Source organism: Apus apus, chromosome 4, assembly GCF_020740795.1.
Source record: "Apus apus isolate bApuApu2 chromosome 4, bApuApu2.pri.cur, whole genome shotgun sequence".
Lineage (NCBI taxonomy): Eukaryota > Metazoa > Chordata > Aves > Apodiformes > Apodidae > Apus > Apus apus.
The window spans coordinates 28,079,420-28,094,710 of record NC_067285.1 but is presented as its reverse complement, the minus strand read 5'-3'; the positions used below and the strand labels follow the sequence as shown (position 1 = coordinate 28,094,710).

General features: G+C 40.2%; 1 protein-coding gene across 1 annotated transcript in view; it reads left to right on the top strand.

Annotated features, from left to right (window-relative positions):
* GPRIN2 (G protein regulated inducer of neurite outgrowth 2) overlaps window positions 1–14,918 on the top strand; it is a 35,889-nt gene extending 20,971 nt beyond the window's left edge. Inside the window, exon 2 of the mRNA XM_051617243.1 lies at window positions 12,252–14,918. Coding sequence (XP_051473203.1) covers window positions 12,268–14,061 — 1,794 coding nt within the window. The 5' untranslated portion in view covers window positions 12,252–12,267 and the 3' untranslated portion in view covers window positions 14,062–14,918. The remainder of the gene's footprint in view (window positions 1–12,251) is intronic.
* The last annotated feature ends 373 nt before the right edge of the window (window positions 14,919–15,291 follow it).

The window sequence follows — 15,291 nt, the reverse complement described above, 5'->3', positions numbered from 1 at the left end:
GCATATACAGTATCATATGTGAAAACACATTTCAGTGATTAAAATTCTGGAAGATCTGTACCACTGAGGTTATTAAAAGTCTTTTTTTTTTGTGGAGGGGGAGGGCTGTTTCAATGGTGAGAAAACTGTCTTTTCTGTAAAAGCAAAAAGAGGGGGAGAATGAAAATATATGTCGGAGTAGAGTAGACAGGAGGCAGTGAGCTGAGACACTACATGAGCCATTCTCTGGTTAAGATAAATACTGCATCAAATTCTTATGGATGCATTATAACTATTGAATTAATGTAAAGCAATGCAGCTTGTAGTTCATGTGTGTGTTACAAACTGTCCTTTAGGAGTATCCTCTGATTCCTCAGTGGATGGTGGGGGGAAAAGGTGGTCTCTTTCCTTTACAAAAGCTGTTAAAGTTCTTCAGAATTAAGTTCCACTCAGACAAATTATCAACAGAAACTACAAAAATTGCTTTGGAACTGCTTAGGTATATAAAGTTGGAGCGTGGGAATAGGGACAGGCTGACTAAATGAAGGTGGCATCAACCAGCTCTTTGCTAGCATGGTCTCAGATTTGAGCCTTAAGCACATGTGTCATGTCCAAGCATTATTCTCCACCAAAAAAAAGCATGTTAAGAAAAATAACCTCTAAAGTAGCTCTGTCCCTCTACTACTTTAAAGTAGTATGTGTTGCAAAATTATGCCATAACTCTTACACAGTGTGGATTTAATACAAAATGGAGAAAAAAGCAAGAGTATTTATCCATCTGTGGAATATCTACTATTTAAGCTTTACCAAGGACACACCAGAGTGTCCAAATGAAGGTTAATGGGATTGAGCAGTTGTAAGACCTTCATTTGACTTGCAGAGCTTCACTCTAGTCAACAATGTGTAACACTGACAGAACCCAGCTCATCTGAGCTGAATTGAAAGATCCAACTTCCTTTTCCGCTCAAAATAAGCAAACCTGACATGGAAACTGAAGAGATGATGAATGCACAAAGCTACCCTAACTCTTCTAAACCAGATTTTTGGCGGTTTTTTACACTTAAAATTACTTTCTTGCTTTCTGTAAAGAATCTGCTGGGGAAGTTCAGTGTTTATGACTGAACAGGGTGGATATGTATGTCTTGAAATGTCAAGGAGAAAGATGTATTTTGGTTTAGCATTTTTATTTGGTTCTGAATGGCCTCTAAACTGTGGAAGCAGTGGAGTGCTTTTTATTTAGTATTAAAAAAGGGGCTAACAAGTTGGAAAGAAACTCTGGAGTTCATTGCCTCCTTTGTATGGATCACCTCATCTGTAGAATAGAGATCGCTTTTGTGGTTCCTTTCAAAAGTCATTCCCATTTTACCTCATTTCAGTATAAGGTACAGGTTCCACTAATCAGTTAAACAAATGGTTTAATATTACAAAATGGTTGCACATTCCAGCTTCTTTTGAGGCTTCGGATGAGAAGCCATAGGAAAACTTCTTATTGGTAATGACAGATCAAAGGACAAAATTATGAAAACAATTTAAAAAACCCCAGTAATTTAATCATTCTGTTTGGAATGGACCTTGGTAACTCATCTATTCCAACCTCCTGCTCAAAGCAGAGGCAGCTGTGACATCAGAACAGATTTCTTAGGTTTTTGTCCACTTGCATTGTGAATGTGTTGAAACAAGCATTGGAAAAGCAAAGAGTTCCTGTATCAGAGACCTAATTCTTTATAATCAGTATCTTCTTGTTAGCAGCAAACAGCAGATGCTTAGAGAGTTATCCTCTAGCTGTCCACACCACACAGGTGGGATCTTCCTCTGCCCTGGTCATGACAGGAACCTGTATTGTCTTGCAGCTTCTAAGTTGTTCCAAGTTTATACCCCAGTGTTTTGTGTTTCTGACATGATTAAACGTTAATAAGGAAGTAGAGAATTCTGCAGCTCATTTTGTGGTTCAGATTAACCAAGAAGAGGGGAAACTTGCTTGTTTACATATAGCAGGGTGTGAACGGAAGTTCTTCACAAACTTGGATTTGGCAAAACATTTACAAGCATTAGTCTGCTGCTTTACTGTGTCTTGGTTGTTATCTCCTTAAGGTCACCCGTGTCAAGCTTTGGGTAGCATCTTGTGAGCATGGGCTCTCCTCTAGCCAAGCTCTAATGTTTTTCTTCTGTCTTGAGAGAGTAGAGGTGCTCTCTTTCTTCCACTTCGGATGTTTTCTGAAAGCTACAGTTAATAGTTGCCCACGTAGTTCTGATTAGACCACAGAGTAATTAGGACAGTTGCTTGTTTGAGAGACACTGCACTTCATCATAACAACTCCTAATTATGACAAAATATCAGGTTTGAAAAGGAAACTTGTTCTTTCTAGTTCCTCCCATATTCTTTGTGTATATAGTTTTGAAGCTAGCTTCAGTTAGACAATGGGAACTTTTAGCAACACCATGAAACTATTAGTCATCTTTTTAGTCCTTTTAAATGCTCACTTGACTATACATGTGTAGCACCACTTTTTCCTCTGGATAGAGATTGCCTGATCTTTTCCAGCTTAAATATACATAAAAGGCAGCTTCCAATGTGAACCAATTTCACAGAATTTGTCACAGGATCTCTCTGCCAGAGATATTTTAATGAAAAGTTTATCGTAGTAAATAAAAGCTTGTAAGTGAATGCAGCACTGTAGGACAGAACAGTTTGCAGGTGTGACTTTGTAAGTCACAACTTTATAAGCTCTGCTTATAAAGGTATAATAAATCTACCTATAATAAATCATTGCTATTTAGTATATCATACGTATGTATTGTGCATGTTATTAGCATGCATATTATAACAGGATATACAATATCTATATATGACTTTTAATTTGAGAAATTCTGTTAATACTGGTTTTATGTGTTTAGAATCCTTAAGGTTACTCATCCACATGTGATACTGGGAAGCTGCAGGAGGGTGTGCTTTGAACAGCTGCTTCTGAGGCATGGATAGTGTCCGAACTTGACTGGTAAGATGGGCTTTCTGCAAATGCAACAGGAATTTCACATAGAGATGCTCTGTTTATTTATTTAAAGCCAAGTATAACATAAGAAGGACCAGAATACATTATTCTCAATGTCTTATATTTAATAATTTTCATTCTGTGATTTCACAGTGCTCTGCAGTCATCAATTAAGCCTTAAAATGCCTCTATCAGGGACTTGTGCATATAATCCCTTAGTCACAGATGGGTAAACTGAGTCACAAAGTGAATGACTTGCTCATACAGTATGTCAGTGAGCACAGGCAGAATTAGAAGGCAATTATTTCTTCTTTCTAATTACTAAGCCATTGGGTTTTTATAATCTAGAAGTCAGTCTTCTCCCTACCACTACTAAGAGCAACTTCTGGCGGTAGATTCAAAAAGGCAATCCATCTTTCCTTTCTTTAACAGTTTTTGTACAGTTCATAAACACTGTCATTTAAATCAAGAATTAAAGGGCGGGGGTTGTAGCCCTTGTATAGGGTTCAATCACAGGGAAAAATAAGGGAACAAGAAAGGGTAAATTACTAGGTCTTGTTCAGTAAGTAGTCAGGTTTTTTTTGGCAGGAGAGAGATTTAACCGTCACATGCAGAAAAAGAATCAGTCATCTTTGTTTTGTTGGAGCATCTTTAAGTCTGTCTTCCTTCATCCTAACAGATGTTTGGAGAGCTTCAGATTACTGTTACTTTTGTTTGTGTCATCATTATTCTTGTTCAACATAGCTATAGGAATTGCCATCCTTGTATCAGGGATGATAAGTGAACCTGAAAGCCACTGTACTTGCAGCTGTACCTAGTCAGTATTTTTAAGGCAGATTTAAGCTTTCTTTGTCTGCCACCCTAATTAGTGATTGCTATCAGCATAACACTGAGCCCAAGTGATCGAGTTTTTCCAGGATGCTGGGCATATTAGACAGAGGCTCAGTTCTTCATTTTGGCCACCTCCTTCCAGTCAGCACAGAGCACACACACACTACCTGTGCGTCAACACACAAGATTGTATCACTGAGCTTCAGGTGTCAGATAAATGTTCATTTTTCAGGGTGGAGTGTCTCAAAAGTAACTACAGTGCTGAAGCCTGAAGTTAAAGCGAAGATAACCATGGGGCAGGGAGACTAAGCCAAGCACATCTCTTCCCTCTAACTGTTGCTGTTAAGCTTTCAAGCATGATTATTTGATTTCAAGATGATAATTTGAATATTTTCTGAGTCTCATAAATTGGCAAGTGGATGTTTTAATCGTTTAGCCAGTTTGGGTGGAATCTGTTAGACGTGCTGACTGCTGGCTTATTGTAGGCAGATTGTATTTGTATTATTGCAAATTTTGTTCACTAAGACTAATTTCTGAAGAAATTGTTTTTCTCTGCCAGTGGATACCAGTAGCCAGAAATTCTTAACAGCATAAACCTGGTGGCTGAATTAAGTTTCATTTTGCGTGAAAGGCAATTATATTAATGTACTGCTTCTGTAGGCACACACTGTTCACTGTCAGTGTTGCCTGCTGTCATGATATTTGATATTTGATGATTATTTTTTTAAAAGCCCCAGCTGCTGAAAAGTTGATTACTTTATCATATCAGCATATTTACAAAATCATGGAGTGTTAGAGGTTGGAAGGGACCTCTGGAGATCTTGTCCAACCTCTCTGCTAAAGCAGATTCACCTAGAGCAAGGGGCACAGAATTGCATCTAGGCAGATTTTGAATGCCTCCAGGGAAGGAGACCCCACAACCTCTCTGGGCAGCCTGTTCCAGTGCTCTCTCACACTCAGAGTTGTTTTTCTTCATGTTCAGATGGAATTTCCAGTATCCTAGTTTGTGTCCATTGCCCCTTGTCCTGTCGCTGTGCTCCACTGAGAAGAGTCAGGCCTCATCTTCTTGACACTTGCCATGTAGATATTTATAAGCATTGATAAGTTCCTCTTTCAGCCTTCTCTTCTCCAGGCTAAACAGACCCAGGTATCTCAGCCGTTCCTCATAAGAGACCCTTTAATGAAAAAGTCTTCTGACTGAAGAAATGAGCTTTAAAGAAGTAAGTTGTCAAATGCTGACAGTGAACATCCAGTATGACTGCACAGTATCTCGTCTCTCAGCTCGGCTGGGCACACTGTAGGCAGCTTGTACATGGAGGCAGGTCGGTGTACATGGGCACATATTGTGAATAGGAGGATGAAAACACTTTCTGGGACACATGATTAAATACAGGAAGATAGTGCAGAGGACACACAGTTGCACAGTGTGTCATGTGGTGGTGTCAGGACTACATCCCAATGCATGCCTCCCGTGTGATAGCGTGCACCCCTCTGGTTTTCCAATAGTTCATTTACAGCCCATATAAAATCTCCTTTCTGGGAATTTAATTTAAGTTGTCATTAAGACAGTCTCCTTTGGTTCATCCTTCTCATATTCTACTCTCTTGGCACTCTCATTTTAGCCTTTTCCATTTTAGAATTTAGAGTTCTTAGCTCTTCTTTCCTGGCTCAATCTCTGCCAGGGCTGTGGGCTGCCTTTGTTTCTTTCTTAAAAGCAAATGGTTGTCCTCTTGCATGGCTTTTTTTGTGCTGTTGGGAAGACTGTGGGCACAAAGGCCTTGCAATTCTGCCCTGAGATGAATGCATTTGCAAATATTTGACTGTTAACTTCCTGACATGGCAACTGTTTTATTATATCCTGGTGAAGTAAGCGGTAACCAGGCTATTTGTGATAACTTCAGTGTTTGGGGAAAGAGTCCTTGGGTCCTAAGCAAGGAAATTGCTGAGGTTCATTAATACCCAGTAAAAAGGGCACTCTTTTCATCTTGTTGCCAGTCAGTGTAGAGAGGTATCTGTCCAGTGTGCTCAGATTCAGCTGGGGGAAATACAAAGGACCGGAAATTTCAAAGCAAACCTAACAGGCAGAGTGATAATTAACAGAAATTAAAGAAAAGCTGCAACTAGTCAGCTTATACGTATATACAGCACACACAGTCTATGCTTTTGCTGTGCTGACTGCTGAGTGTCCCTTCTGCTCGCATGTTTTCTAGCCTGTCAAATGTACCTCTCTTCCTACAAGTGAATTATGGTCCCAGTCACCTGCACGACTGCCACCTGTGCTTCTCGTGGTGCAGAACTGAAGAATAATCCCGTTCATTTGCATACACAGTGTGCACTTATCTGCAGCTGATGGCACTTGTACATGCCCAGATCTTGAAGATCTGTCTGATACCTGGAAATGTTATAAGTTGACCTAAAATAAATACAAGAGGGTATTAGCAGATTTAACTGAACAAGGCATAGTTAACTTACAATGCTACTCAAAATGGAAAGCCTAAAGGAAGATGACAGATTAGAGGTTAAGTAATTGGGGTCTCAAGCTGATTCTGTATTAATCTAGTTGGATCAATATAGTTGTATTTACAGAATTAAGGGAAAGTCCTCCAAGTTCAATGATGAGTGATACTTTTTCCCTTATTTTAACTCCTCTAATTCTTCCTTTGCCTTACACCTCACAAAGTAAAATAGTAATTAAAAACATAAAAACCTAATCCTAGACACTTGAATCTCTAAGCTTTTTACCATGGCTAATCCTGTTTTACCAGTGCTTTTCAAGTGGTTTGATTCCCCCCACCCAACAGTAGATGTTAGTAATTACTGTTAATGGACTGTTTCTTTCCAGAGACTATAGTTAGAGGCTGTCAGGTCTTCTAATACTAGCATGTTATTTCTGTGTGCTGTCTTGTGTCTCAGCCAGGTGTCAGCAGTGTTTACGGTGAAGGGACAGCTGCCTCTAAGGCTGTAATTAAAGTTCTGTCATCTTAACTATAAACTGCTCTTGCCTTTTCAAATTTAATAACCATGGTGTCTGTAATAAGATTAAACAGAGTTAAGAACCTAGATATAGTAGCCTTCTCTTCAAGTAAATCTCAGGTGCTAATTAAAATGACACTGTTCTCCTTGTATAAAACTTACATGTGTTTGTCTTGGAGTTTGTGTGTTTGTCTTATGAAGCTGATTATTGCACAGGTTATGAAGTGCTGATGCACAGCAGGGCTGGCATTTTTGTAGTTTCTTTGCTTATTGGAGAAAATGCAAGCATGGCTGGATTTCTTGTGTTAACACATCTGATATTAGTATCTCATGTTACTATTCTCATGATGAAAGCTATTACTTGTTTTGTGGATGTTTTGTTCACCATACCACTCTTGTGAAGCTGGCCAATGCAGGGAAGAAAGCAACCACTAGCAAATACACTAGCTAAATGTGGTCATGCTGAAATATCAGGTGGTTTTATATATTATATGAAAGCTCGCTCTCCTTATTGACATGAGACTAAGGAATTATTCCACTTTATATCCACTTGTTTATTGTCAAAATAGTAATTTAAAGTACATGTATACAGTCTAAAAATACTGAAGAATTTTTGAATCATAGGTAATTTACCAGGTAATTTATTTCAATTGATAATATACATTATATTTTATATTCCAAGACTAAATTTACTGCTGCATAAGTAGGTCACAACTTTAATCATAAGTCATAGCAAAATACATATTTGTTGCTTTAAAGTGGTTCAGAGGAATTAATGAAGGCAGCCTAGATCCCCTCATAAGCTATCTGAAGCTAAGCCAAAAATAGTAGATGTTAATTCCATTTTTATCCTAATCCTTTCTCTGCTTGTCTAACAATTTTCTATATATTCATGGCAGGGTGTCTCCCTCAAAGTTCATGCTTTCTTGTTTGTGTATTCAGGTACAGATTTCCTTTGAATTTCCAAATGAAAATATCTCAGATCAGCTCAGTATCTACAATAGGTATTTTTGAATAAAATTATTTTTACTATTAATTATATATTTAGATTCTAGAGAGCGAGGTTAAGCAAAGTTGTCTTCTCCACCCACCATATGCAAAAATGCTGTTTCAGGTCCCTGAGTACCCACTAAGTCAGCTGTGTTTATATCCATGTTTCATGTGGGTAATCCATTCCTGATTAGCTTGTTCACAAAATACAATGGCATTGCATGTCTGTGAAATTATACTAGAGTTTCCATGTTTTGTGGGTTGTGGTGTTGTTGTTGTTACTGTGTTTTTACAAGTTTGTCATACTATTCTCTGTGCCTGCTCCCATCTTCTCCCTGGTATAAGCTCTTGTTTGCCCATCCAGACCCTTCTGCTTCCTGCCCCTTCTCAGGAGCCCTTGGCTGGGTGCAGCCTGCAGGCGCTCACACGTCGAAGTGCAGCATCTCTAGTGAGTGTACATGTGTCCTTGCCGTAGGGATGGGTGTGTGCATGTAAGAATTTTGTGTGCCCTGGAGAATCAGCACCGGCCTTGCATGTGTGCAGTGTAGGATTTGGAAAGGTGCATATGGGATTATGCGCCATTTCCAAAGTCTTAGGAAGAAGGGCACTGCATGTGCAGGTTTGCTCAGGGTGTATGCCACTAAGTTTGTGTTTCTGCAGAGGGGAGCAGTTTTCTTTTTCCTCTGTGCTGACGTTAGTGACCAGTGTGGCTGGATCGATGGTTCAATGTAGAGAGCTAAGCCAGTTTAACAACAAAAAAAGAAAAATGAGGTTCAGCAAGGTGATGTAGTTTGTGGCACATGCTCACTTCTGCTATTGTGAAATGGTGTGGCAACACTTGGCTGCAGCAGAGGTGAGGAGAGGCCAGGTCTACCAAACATTGATTTGTTCTGCAGCTGTCACCCTCCATGCAGAGCTCCACGTGCACAAGTCTGGCTCAGGGCCCAGCTTCTGCCAGGTGAGCAAAACGTGCTTGTTGTGTAAGGGCTTGTAGGTCTTTCAAGAGTGGGGAAAAGGAGCAGGGAATGGTGGGGCAAAGAAATAGGTGGCCTATAAATGGGGAAATCTTCAGGCTGTCTGGGAAAATGAACTTTGGATTTCAACACAATAGGAAAGTGCTTTATTTTGAAGGAAGTGGATTAATTTTGTTTGAATGGGCGTTTGGCTTCTTTTTTACCCTTTTTTTCCCCCCCATCCTAAACTATGTCCTAAAATATCAGGTGAGATGCCGTTTTACTTAACTGGTAATTGTTCCCATTGTTTTTAAGGTCCCAAAAGAACAAGATAATTGTTACAATTGTGCTACCATGGAACACTGGTCTACCTAAGCAAAGATGTTCAAATGCTGTTGATAGCTGCTGGTTATAATGCTGCATAAGTATTCGTACGTGTGTAATATATGTAGCACTGGCCCATGGTTGGTCTTGATTTCAGCTGCAGTTGGAGTCTATGTGGGGGGCAAAAATAAATCCTTTCAGAGTCCTCTTTGAAGGTTTCATTGCAGACATCACACTGGATATTGTTTTCAGTGATGTCAATATATGCGAACCGTTTCATTCATCTGAATGTGTTTCTTCACATTCAGGTGATGAATCAATCTCAGATTTGCATCACTTCTAGGTACAAAGGTTTCTGCATTAATGCTACGTAAAGAAAGCAAATAGAGATCTCAGTGTCTGTGTACATATACATATTTGAACCTTGTAAACTTTGTGAGAGAGCTCTTCAAAGTTTTCACAGCCTTGTATCATCTGTAACAGGATATGCTTGAAGCTCCATTTCACCTGAGACTCAGTATTTGTGACTGGGGATTTCCGTTAGTAAATGTTGTTTCATCCCAGTGTGTGTGAAAACCTTTGCAGGTGTTATCTTCTAAAGAGATTAGATGTAAGGTCTTCACCTTGCAGACAGCTATGCTTTGGCATTTAATCCTGTTGACTTCTTTGAACTCTGTGGCAGACTATACCCTTATTTGTAAGTGGCTGCATGATAGATCACATGCTGGAGGAAATGAGTGAAGTGTTTCAAAACTGTGATTTCAGTTCTTCCTTCTAAGTGTCAGGTGAGATTTTGTGAGGGCTTTTGAAAAACATACAGAAATACATTGATGGCCAGCCTGGCAAGTAGTTGCTTTTGACTGCAGCTGCATTCAGCATTGCCTCTAACCCAGGAATCTGAAATTATGTTTCTGGAAGAAAATACGCTTTTGTGTTGCTCTTAGATGCCACCAGCCGGTGGAATCTCGCAGGTCAGAGAGGCAGTGTAGTGTAAAGTGCAGGCTTGGTGCAGGTGGACTCTGCAATGGGTTTAACTTCTAACTGAACCAAGCACATATGAAAAAGGAGAAACTGCCTTTTTTCTGCAGAGTCCAAATTTCAGTGAATCCTAGTGGTAGAATATATTGCTGCCACTCACAAGTCCTTACAACACAGCCCACAATGAGAAGCTTCTCAAAGAAGTGATTACAAATATAATTATTTTTTAGTGTTGTATTGCTCAGTTTAATTTAATTATGGAAAGCAGCCAATGCAAGTGGATTTTGGGTGATGAGAAAATTGCAACCTGAACTATTAGCTTGCCAAAGTTAACAACAAAAATGTAAGCACTGATAGCTGTCTGGATCAGCAGTCGAGCTCTTGGTTGTGGATGGAGCAAAAGGCATGCTCTTTATCAGTTATGTTGGTAAATGGCTCTTTGAGCTTGTAGATATCATATTAAAAGGATCACATATTAAAAGCTTCTCACAGAGAGGTTTGAATGTGAGCCCTTGCAGTCACTGGTCTCTTGGTGTTACGAGTGAACTTCCCTGTTACACTTACAGCCTGCTTTTGTTCACCATGTGTATGTACCTTTCTTGTTCCACACATTAATTTTTATTTCAGCAATACAGTTCACAAGAAATTGTGAAGGTTTCTGCAGGGGTCCTGCTAGAGAGGCAGAGTATATGGAGTGCACCTGAGGGAAAGTTCTCTAAAACAAGAACTTGTGGCTTCCGCTATACTTGTGCACAACAAAATACCCAGTAGTACTTGACCTGGAAGCAATTAATAAATGCTCTAGATTTTTCTGTTTGTCAGAATCAGTTCTTTTAGGAAAGAGATATTTATATGTAGGTATAGATATATAACCACATTAAAATAACTTGGTTATACAAATATTGAAAGATCTCTGTGACACCAAGGGAATGTATGTAGTCAATCTGTGGATGATCTGATTCAGTCAACAAAAATTGATCACTAACCTAGTTAGATTGAAAATCTTCAATTATGCCTTCTCTTAGATGCAGAAGTGCTAACATAAATGTTACAAACATACAGCATACTGTACCAACTGGTAGAAAAAAGTGGTTTCTAACAAGAGAATTGACTGAGTACACCAAAAAAAGGGACAGAAGAACCACAATACTTTGATTAAAGAGTTTCTTTGTTTGTTTTCACCCTGCTTCTCGTGCAGTGAGTATGTACCTTCCACAGCCACTGTGAACTTCTGGATTCCCAAAGGTGATTGGCACAAGAAGCCCAAACCATGCACTGAAGCATGTTCCACTAATGACCCCTGTGTTGAGATGCAAAATTTCCATCCAGCTCAGTGGTTCTTAGGGGAGCTTCGCCTCCAGCCCTTCACCGGATCCCTTTTTGCTTCTTCCTCCTACTATGCCAGTGGTAAGCACAAGCTAGAAAGCCCATCATGGGTCAGCCAGGTATTTTTGCCCCGTGCTGCCCAGCATTATTTGTTCTGGTAGTCCACACAGGCCTTGTAGAGCTCATTTCCTTGGGTCTTATGTCACGTGTCCTCTGCCACAGGTGATGAAAGCAGTTTTGTCCACATTTACTAGACACTTGTGTGGACTCTGGGGAAACAGTTGACAAAAATAGTGATGATTGTGGTGAAATGAAATCAAAGGAAGCTTGTTAGGAAGGGCAGGGGGAAAAGAGAACTTGTTCAGTTGTTGAGGCTTTGTTAATGTTTGAAAGCTGCAGCGTTGAGTGGATAACTTCCAAAATGGCAGTGTTGAGACTAAAACCTGAACAGATTTTTGTTTTGACAATACAGTTAACATCATTGGCTTAATGAACACCGTGGTGAAAAGCTATCTTATTTACAAGTGCTTCTATTTTTGCTTAAGTTACACGACATCTCTGCATACCCCAACAATGGCTCCAGTGAATTCAGGGGAGACGATACTTGGCAATGTTGAGATTGCTATTATTAAAAGGCAGAAACCAAGAATGTTTTTTTCCCTTCATGTTTTATGAAATGGAATTTCAATAAATTCTGAATCTAATTCAGGATAAAGCCCTTTGAGGAAACTGAAAATGGAAACTGGCCAGTCTGAGTACAGAGACTACAGTATAGTGCTTCTTAAAAAGTATTTGTGAACTGTGAAAAGCAAGAAGCCCAGGCAGAAGATGAATAGAGATTATCGTTTCTGGTGCATATATTTCCTTCTCAATTTGCTTTCCCCCCCCCCCCCACTATTTCTTGCAGATCTCTCTGTTTTGCCATGTCAGCTGACCACTACCAGCTTCACACTCATTCCTACCAAGACGCACTAAGTTCTACTTGTGATGGTCTCTTGGACATCAACAGTCACCCCCTGTCAAAAAGCTCCTCAAGCCTGGCCTGTATGGGGCAATCAAATTTAGAGGGAAGGCAAAGCAACAAAAAGGAGCTGAAGAAAAGCCACAGTAGTGTCATCTGCCATATCCCAGAAAGCCAGAGTGATGCTAGGAGTGTGCTGAGTCCTGGATGGTCCTGCTCACAGCCTGGGATGATGGGACTTGAATCAGTGGTTCAAACTGTAAGCAATCAGTCAGCCAATGACAATTCACCAGGCAGAACTAAGACTGCAAACCATTTTCCTGTTGCTGAACAGTCCCCACCATCCTGGGAAGTGGGGGACACTATGATATGTGTAAAGAGCAGCACTGTTGAGAATGTTTCTTGCATTGCATATCAACAGTGCATGAGTGAAATGAAAGAACCAGGAATGGCTCTTCAGAGAAGCCACTCAGACCTAGCTTGCAGTTGCAAACAGCAGACTTACATCACTCACGTAGAAACCAGTGCTACTCACTCCAGCTCTCCTAGCTGCAGGCATGGTCCGTCAGTGGCTGGCATGTGTTTACGAACACAGAGATATGGACCAGAAATAAATGAAAATACATCTCACTATCAAAACCTTGTGACTCATCTTCCAGTTCTACCTAGAGACCAAAAGATACCCACAAATAGCTTCAACAGTGGTGGCATTTCCCATAATAGCACTGTTTACACAGATCCTGGAACATTCCATGCTGCTGTTCTAGGATCCCACATACCTGGAAATGGTTTCTCAAACAGGACAGTGTTCAGTCAAGCCACTGGGATTATACATGGTGGTCTGATTTGCAGTAATATTCCAAACTCTGCATACTCCCCCATGGTGATGACAGTTCATAACGATTCTGCTGGGCCCTGTGTTATAAGGCAAGACCATTGTATGAAAGTAGATGCCACCATCCCTGCCTATTGCCATTCTTTGCCCATACCATCTCTACAACTTGTTCCACAGTTGGTATGCTCAGTTAGTGAGTCAGGAAAAGAGCAGGCAGCACCTGGCTACCTTCATTCCTTTTCTACTTCAGACATTCTGACATATCCTAAGCTGGTGTCTTCAGTAAGTGAATCAGGCCTGGATGCCAAAAGAGTCCTGAAGTGCTGTAGCATTCCCAAAGAAGAACTGCAACATGCTCAACACTGTGCTCAGCAGGAGAGAGCTCCTCCAGAAACAAAGGCTGCCTGTGTTGCCTTTAGTAGCCAGCAAGGTGCAGACATGGTAATGATGATGAAAGATATGTGGACTATGACCTCTATGAATGATTTAACCAAAGGACTGAAACCAGCCCTTGAGCGTAGAGATGCTGAGGTACAAACTCTTCCACTTGTGGAGAGCAAATCTGTGGCAACAAGCCCAGCAGCTGCAGCCGAAGGCCACTCACATGTGTTCCCAGAAGTCAACCTGGAGCAAGACTTGGGGGCCCCCAAATCTCCAGTACCTGAAGTGAGATGGGATAATGAAGGAATGACATGGGAAGTGTATGGGGCATCAGTGGATCCAGAAGTCCTTGGGCTAGCCATTCAAAAACATCTTGAAATTCAAATAGAACAATTCCAGACAGAGCCTGCTCAGCTGGCTGAGAAAAGTAATGAGGAGTCATCTTCTAGTAAAATGGGGAAGAAAAGGCCTTTCAGAACAATGATGCATTCCCTGAGACATCCAAGCTGTTGTGCTCGTTCCAGTACTGCAGGGGAGTGAGCACAGATGTAGGATGGAGGATGGCTGTGCTGCTCTTCAGTTGTAAATAAATGCTGACTCTTAAGTGCTAACACAGTATGTGGGGACAATCCACTTCAGGATAAGTGGGAAAAGTTCAGTGACCATCAAATGCACATCAAAGCAAGGAAAAAGCCATGATCGGGCAATGAAACAGAGGACATAAGGTTGTATCTGCATCCCACCATCTGAATGCTCTTGACTGTATTTATGTAGCACTGTTTTGTTCTTCTGTGTTAGTTTAAAATCGTATTGTAAGGAATGATACTTCTTTTCTAAATGATGCACCTTTTTAAAATAATTACGACCTCTTCTGTATTTTAATAATTTAGGATTAGAAAACAAAGTTGGAAAATGATGCTTTAATCAAAGTTCTTAGCTTTCAATCCTACTCCCTTAAATTGCTTTGGGAGCTGCTTTGCTATTAATTTATAATAATGCTTACTAGAAGCCTACTTCAACTATAGACTAAGTGACAAACTAGTGTAATGCTATGTGACAAAGAATTGTAACTTTTGCTACATAGCTCTAGGAAGTAATTTTGGTATTGCTAGTCTGAACTCTTCCCTTTGCAAGCTGATGTACAGTTGGAAGATGTTTCTGCAGTTTCAAAATAGTGTGTAGTTATGATTCATTACATTCTAAAAATCTAGACCTGGTGTTTACCGAGTGATTGACACAAATGTACACTGTTACCAAAGATGACGCGTGTAATGTGAATTACTTACTGAATGCTTATTTTAAGAGGTATGGAAAAAAAAGCTGCTCAGATTAGTCTGTCACACTCATACCATACAAATCATAAGCAGTTTTGTTTTGCTTACATTAAAAGTAGTTTCCAGTGAGTTCTTTTTATGTGCATCTATCGTGAACAATGGTTATTTTGTTGTTGCATAAACCACAAGTGACTGCTTGCATGTTGCTCCTCTTGTGCTCCCTCTCTGGTCTGACCTCAAGTGTCTGCTGGTAGTGAGACCGTCTCTTCCCCAAAGTACAGCTCTAAGGTTACTTGTTCTGAGTGCCTCTGTCATTTGGGCAGCTTAAAGATTTGTTTTCTCACAGACACAACTTTGCAAATTATTTCCCAATGGGAAACCTTTTAAGATTCTGTAATGCAGCTGTAGTGTAGGGCCTGTTTGAAGTTTAAAGTTTGTTGAGGAAGCTGAAACTATTCTTTCCAGTGTCACATACGGCCTTTGGTCAGTGTTTAAG